Source organism: Grampus griseus, assembly GCF_964374135.1.
Source record: "Grampus griseus genome assembly, chromosome: 18".
NCBI lineage: Eukaryota > Metazoa > Chordata > Mammalia > Artiodactyla > Delphinidae > Grampus > Grampus griseus.
Genome location: NC_139012.1, coordinates 61867330 through 61874405, shown reverse-complemented (window position 1 = coordinate 61874405; position 7076 = coordinate 61867330). Strand labels below are relative to the sequence as shown.

Below are 7076 nucleotides of genomic sequence, written 5' to 3'. Positions count from 1 at the left end.
GATATCAGGAGGATAAAATGAACGTCCCCAGGGGGGTACATGAAAGGAAAACCAGAGAGACTGGTACAGTTACATTTCATACCTTTGTTTAAAAAAAAAAATCATGCTAAGTTGCTGACCAACTTGCAAAATGTCAACCACTCTTTCTAATTCTCCCTAACAGCTTCGGTTCCCCCCTCGCAGTTCTTTTCTTCCTGCAGACCTGTTTTCCCTTAAGTCCCAGAGCTGTGGGATGAGGCGCTGTGTTTGGCCATGCTGGTTGCTGGTGTCTGTACATTAGCGCTGGTCTCGGTGCAGCCAGCCATGTCTCCTCCAGGATCCCCTCCAGCCTCCCTGCTTCTGCAGAAACCTCTCTGTCTGGACCGCCTGGCTAGCAGCAGTTTCCAGGCCGCTGCTCTATACTTCTCTGAAATGAGGTTGTAGAGGATGGGGTTGATGGATGCGCTCAGATAGAAAAGTTGCAGGGCACAGTGTTAAAGTACTATAGAAGTACATCATCCCGGAATCTTTGGTATTTATGTAAATGATTCTGCCAACGTGGAAAGGCTGCCAGCAAACTATAAACGCCAGAACCACCACCACTGCAAAACAAGACATAGGCGCCAGAATTAGCCAAAGCATCCGAAAACAAATAAGCATCCCCAGGAAACCATCTGAAATAATAAGTAAAAGCAAAATAAATAAAACTCTTGCCTAGCCAAATCCCCACCCCAGAAAAACTACCAGGTTGCAGACAGCATCGATATTAGCTTTAAAGCTGAGTATTCGGCTCATACATTTACTATCAAGGCCTGACATAAACCAGAAGGAGTGATTTCTACTAACAAGCTGTTCTGGCAGGCTTCCTTCCACAAACCCACTTCGTTGACATGTTCTCTGTTTTCGGTTGAAAAGAACTCTGCAACAAGTCTGCACAATCTTTATTTTTTTGATATGGGCATGATTCACTTTAGTCTTCAGGATAACATAACATTAAGTAAAGAAACTTTATCTTAACGTGAGCTATCCCGTCTTCTCCAGGGTTCTGTAATTCCATAACTGCAGCATCAAACAGAGACAGGCAGTTGGCTTAAGAGCCTGCAATTATCCATCTTGGATCAGCCCAGCTCGCTGATCACAGAGGCTTTGGGAAATAATTGCTGTTTACAGGACCCGGATATCCCACTCTCAAGGGACGCCTGGGGTGACCCAGAGCCCTTGGAGGACGGGAGATGGTTTTCTCTGGAGACTAGAAGGAGAAGCAGGTGGAGGCTGGGGTAGAACGACAGAATGAAACGTGGCCAGAAGAGGCGCCGAGGGCTGGGAGACCAGGGGAAGGCGACACAGCCTGGACCGTGGGTTGGGGTGTTTGGAACAGAGGCGGCGCCACTCACGCAGGACGCGGACCATCTGCTGGTGTCCCTTCTCCCGAGCGGAGGTGGCCGGGCCTCGCAGCGGCCCGCGGCTCCTCCACAGCTCCCGCCCGATGAGCCTGTAGAGGACGCTGAGGCACAGGAAGGGCAGGAAGAAGTAGGCGGTGGTGACCCACAGCATGACGCACAGCGCGCCCCGCTGCTCCGGGCTCGGCCGGCACTCCTGGCTGAACAGCGCCGCGGCCGCCGCCGCCTCGGGGCCCGACGGCGGGGACAGCGGTGGCGCCCGCGAGGACCCGAGAAGTGGCGGTGGCGGCGGGGCGAGGGGGTGAGCTAAGCGGTGCCGTTAAGGTCCTGGACCGCGTAGCGGCCGGGGTCCTGCTCGACGCCCACCAGAAAGGAGAAGGGCCCGGCGGAGAGCAGCGCCACGGCCCAGAGCGCGGCGATGACCATAAGGACGCGGCGGCGGGTGACGAGGACGCGGGCCCGGAGCGGGCGACAGATGGCGAGGTAGCGCTCGAGGCTGAGCGCCGTCATGTGCAGCAGCGTGGCGTAGGTGCACGTAGAGCGAGAGGCGGCAGAGCAGCGTACCGAACACCCAGGGCCGGGAGCGCCAGAGGCGGTACAGGTCGAAGGGGAGCCCGAGCAGGATGAGCAGGTCAGACACGGCCATGCTGCCCAGGTACAAGCTGGTGGTGGTCCGCATGTCCCGGTAGCGCCCGATCAGCAGCACCGTCATCACGTTGCCGCTCACCCCGACGGCGAACAGGCCCAGGCACACGGCGGTCACTGGCACCAGCGCCCCCAGGGGGAAGGGCGAGCAACGGCGCTCGTCGCAAGGCAGCACCTCTGCCCACGGCGGCTCCCCCGCGTCCTCCGAGCCGTCGCTGCGGTTCTCGGCGCTGCCCATGGGCGCGCCGCGTCCCCGGGCCGGGCCAGGAGCCTAGCGCCTGGTCCCAAGGCAAAAGCGCTTCCTTTGGCGGCCGGTGCGCGCTGGGCGCGCCAAACCCCTGCCGCTTGCACAGCCCGAGTCCAGCGGCACCGCGCGCGGGAACGTGGCTCCGCAGGGTCCGCCTTGAGGGCTGCCAACCGGGCGAAGCGCAGTCCCCACCCCCAGTCACCGCCCAGCCTGCCTCGGCCCCGCTTCCGCTCCCAGGCCCGTGGTATTCCACGTATTCCAGGCGCTTCCCTCCCCACCAACTGAACGCGGGAGGCGGTCGCCGCGGACGAGCCCCACCCAGACGCGGGAAGCGATTCCTGAACCCCAGCGAGGTTGGTTACTGGACCCAGCGGAGCGTGGGCTCTTTTGTAGGTTGGGTTCAGAGGGGAACCTTCTGAGGGACCTCGGCTGGTGGCTCCGTCTTGACGGTTCGGGAAGGTGCCGCAATACCAATAATAGGAGAGGAGCCTAGACCAGAATCTAGAGCCCCTCCCGGGTTCTGGTCGCGGCTCAACAACCGAATCATCTCGGATCAGTCCCAGCCTTGCTTGCCCAGCCAGTTCTCCTCTTCTGTAAATTTTCAAGCGGTGATGGAGTTGACCGAGTAATTTCAACGATGTCTATGACTCTGAAATCTATGGATATGACCACGTCTATTCATTTTAAAGAACAAGGCTTAAGTATTTACGTTTACCTCTGCGTACTTAAACGTGTGCTGTTTCGTTCCTGTGTACAAAATATGCTATAAATGTAATAAAGCAGAGTATTGGCCAACACCAGAAAGAACTAAAATTCTGGGGAAAAGACTAAAAACTGGTTTATGAGTCAATTCATTGTGGTCCTAATGACAATAGCTGACACTGAGAGCTCAGGATGTATTTGGTGCTGTGCTTTCCATTTAATCTTCAAGTCCTTAGAACAGAGGTTTTTTTAAAATCTCTTCATGGATAGACGCTCCTCTAGTGGTTTTTCCATCCATCCGACTGTGGTTTAAATCCTCAACTTCTTTTCCCAAGGTTCCCTTCCTCTTTCTGGAACTGAAACCAGGCTTTGCTCTAGTGCCTCGCATCCCCGCCCCGTTCCCCGTGGTCCTCTTTCACAAGCAGAGCCATGGGCTGCGAGGAGGGGTACCTGTCACCTTCCTCATCATTGCTCTTCCCAGCCATCCTAAAACCTACCTTTGAATCTAACTTCCTCACACTCTGCCCTCTGCAGCCCCCTCCCCCACCGCTCACCCTCATTCTTGAGAATTTGGGTGCCTTACCTTCACTCTCTCAAGCACTCCTCCTAAAATTCACACCCCTGCACAATTCCTCTGCCTCTCCTTTCTATCAATGGTCTTGTCCTCCCCCCCCCCATCTCAGGCAGCGGTTCCTGTGTACATCCCTTACACCTTATCATTACCAGTACCTGGGAGCTCGCCTTCATCTCAATTTCAGCCCTCCCAGATTCTGACCTTCACCCTCTGTCTTTCTAGCTCACTTTCTCTAATACCTCAACTCCTACAATCCTTCAACCGCGCTGGGACCGCCATTCGGCTTCTCCTCCTACCTTTTCCTTGTCCCTCACCTGCCTCAAGTCCACGCTTCCCCACTTTAATGGATTTAAACTCCGAGAGCAATACTAATCGCCCCAAGGAAAACACCCTCAATTCCCGTGCTCTTTTCTCTGTTGTCATACTTGTCTCCTTACGAGAGCACAACCATAACCCTGGTTAAGTGGAACCCTCTGCTTACTCTGTGCAGTCTCCCAAGCACCTAGAGTTGTTTCACTTGAAATTCACAACCTCTAGCTGGATGCTTAGTTTTCTCCCACCATCCTCATACTTATTCTATTTAATTCGCTCTCTCGCCCTCCAAACCACTCTTTTGTACCTCCTCCTCTCTCCTTAATCCCCAAGACCTCGTCCCCATCCTCGCTCTCAGGTGATGATCTTGCATTCCAATTCCTGGAAAGAATAGAAACAGCTGGAAGAGGACTACATGCTCCCATCACCACCACCCCCCTCGTCCACCCCCTGGACAGATGAATGAGTGGATGGTACTTGTGCCTGAAGTGAACTCTGCCCCTCAGCACTTCATTCGCCTCCTCGAAATTCTAGAAATCACTTTAGAAAGTCTCTCTCTCTCTTGCATCATCAAGTTTTCTCCCTCTTCTGGATCATTTCCATGTTTTCAGCAAAACTCAAAAGAGTTTCTGCATTCACTCTCTCCACTTTTCCTCCCTCCCTCCTTCCCTCCTCCTCCTAAGCAGTGGAAATGTAATTTCTCCATCTCTAGTTGATCTCAACTTGCCTTGGACTCTCACCTACTGGGTAGCAAGAAGCAATTATCCAGCCTGAGTAAAGCACTGTCCAGTTGGATGAATTAAACAGCTCCTCTGGGTAGTGTTCAGTCCTCTTGGATAATAACATCCTCTCCTCTCCAGTGGCTTCCTCCCCCTGCCCTGTCTTTCCCTAAGGGGGCCCAGGTGGATGGGGAGGGAAGGTCAGGTGGCTTAAAGGCCCTTAGGAAACTAGGAGGGAGAGGGGTACCTAGCTTTGTACCAGTTCCTGGGGGGACCAGGCTGGCATTTGCTAGACTCCAGTTCAGTGTCCCCTTCCCGCTTGGCCACCAGGTGCTTTGCTAACCCAAAGGCAGAGGTCTGTGGCCAATGAATTTGTGGTCTCTTTCTTTGACTCAAGTGATGCTCCTGGGAGCACCTGGTACCTTCCCATTGGCTCTCACAGGCTGCAGCCCCCTGAGTCTCTTTCCTTTTATCCATTCTGCTCCATGGCCTGGTGGCCTGCCCACCTCTGCTGAAGGCTCCCTCACCCCTCTCCACCACCACAGCAGCTCTGAGAAAGGCTAACTGGGGCTCAGACAGTGTCTGCACCATCAGGCTCACGAATGCCAACTCTACCCTCTCTGACTGTTCTGTACTACACACCCTCCATTCAGACACTCCCCTGTTCTGCTGTTTTTTCTCTGTATAGCTTATTACCTACTATTGAATTTACATAGCTCTTTGTTTGTTATCTGCCCTGCTCCATCTCCCGACATCACATGCTCCAGGAGGCAGGCTTTAATCTTTCCCTAGTGCCTGGTACTAAGTGAGAATTTAACAAATATTTGTTAACTCCGGGAATGAATAAGCTTCTGCAGAACCAGGTACCATTATTTTCTTTACAATTCCCAGCAGCTGAGAACAGTACTCTGATTATAGCGGGTGCTCAGCAAGTGTTCCTTGATAATCTGGTTGGAAATAGAATACTGATACGGAGAATTAGATTCATGGCTGGCTTTTTGTTATGTTTTGGCTCAAGCATGACTTGCCCCCTAGAGCAGATCTGAACCCTATTATAACGGCTTGGCCTTCCATGTTTTAGGAAAAAACGGGATCAGACATCTGAAGAATGACTAAAGCCTTTTGTACTTTGTATTTCTAAGTCATCCACCAGCTCATGACTTCATACTTCGTCTGAGGAGAGGAAGAGGAAGTTCTCAGTAGTCCAAGGTGTGTGGATACCTTTCTCCTCTACCTCCACACTTGGTGATCGTGCGGGGCAAAACTGAGTCTAGGTCTGGCCTTGCTGTCCCCCTGTTAACCTGGAAGCAAAGGGTTGGTGTCCTCAATAGGCACTTGGCCCCTGGCTGGAGACCTCACAGGTTGGAATGTTCTGGAGAAAAATAAATCTAACACATGCTGTGCGCAAGGCACTGTTTCAAGTACCTGCATATGGTAACTTGTTGAGTCTTTAACAACAGCCTTTTGAGTGGGTGCTTGTAGTACGTCCATTTTATAGATGAGAAGACCAAGGCACAGAGAAGCTGCCTTAGGTCATGCAGCCAATAAATGGGAGTACTGTCTGCTTCATGAGGCCATGGGCACAGGACCTCTTGCTATGTAGACCATAGCACAACTAACCTCAGGAGTGGTTGGTGTGATCGGCTTCTGCTAGAAAAGTGTTTTTCAGCTCGGATTCCAGAAACCAGATTTTGTGGACAAATGGAAGAAAACGGAAGTTTGGTTTCTTTTTTTTAATTTGAAATATAGTTGATTTACCATGTTGTGTTAGTTTCAGGTGTATAGCAAAATGATTCAGTTATATATATATATATATATATATATATATATTCTTTTTCAGATTCTTTTCCCTTATAGGTTATTAAAAAATATTCAGTATAGTTTCCTGTGCTATACAGTAGGTCCTTGTTGGTTATCTATTTTATATATAGTAGTGTGTATATGTTAATCCCAAACTCCTAATTTTTCCCTCCCCCTGCTTTCCCTCTGGTAACCATAAGTTTGTTTTCTATCTCTGCGGGTCTATTTCTGTTTTGTATATAAGTTCATCTGTATCATTATTTTTTAGATTCCACATATAAGCATATCATTTGTCTTTGTCTGGCTTACTTAATTTAGTATGATAATCTCTAGGTCCATCCATGTTGCTGCAAATGGCAACATTTCATTCTTTGTTTATGGCTGAGTAGTATTCCATTGTATATATGTACCACATCTTCTTTATCCATTCCTCTGTCGATGGACATTTAGGTTGCTTCCATGTCTTGGCTATTGTACATAGTGCTGCCATGAATACTGGGGTGCATGTATCTTTTTGAAGTATGGTTTTCTTCAGATATATGCCCAGGAGTGGAATGTGGAGAAAAAAAGGAACCCTCCTACACTGTTAGTGGGAATGTAAATTTGTGCAGCCACTATGGAAAACCGTATGGAGGTTCCTTAAAAAACTAAAAATACAGCTATCATATGATCCTGCAATCCCACTCCTGGGTATATAT

The 7076-nt window shown here is 50.7% G+C and overlaps 1 protein-coding gene across 1 annotated transcript; it reads right to left on the bottom strand.

Annotated features, from left to right (window-relative positions):
* Window positions 1–212: 212 nt before the first annotated feature.
* On the bottom strand, window positions 213–2275 carry MLNR (motilin receptor; the record flags this gene model as incomplete). The annotated part of the gene is given in 5 exon segments (XM_082675631.1): window positions 213–468; window positions 470–581; window positions 1374–1688; window positions 1691–1913; window positions 1918–2275. Coding segments are annotated over 5 exon segments (1251 nt in total). The 5' UTR covers window positions 2263–2275.
* Between the last annotated feature and the right edge of the window lie 4801 nt (window positions 2276–7076).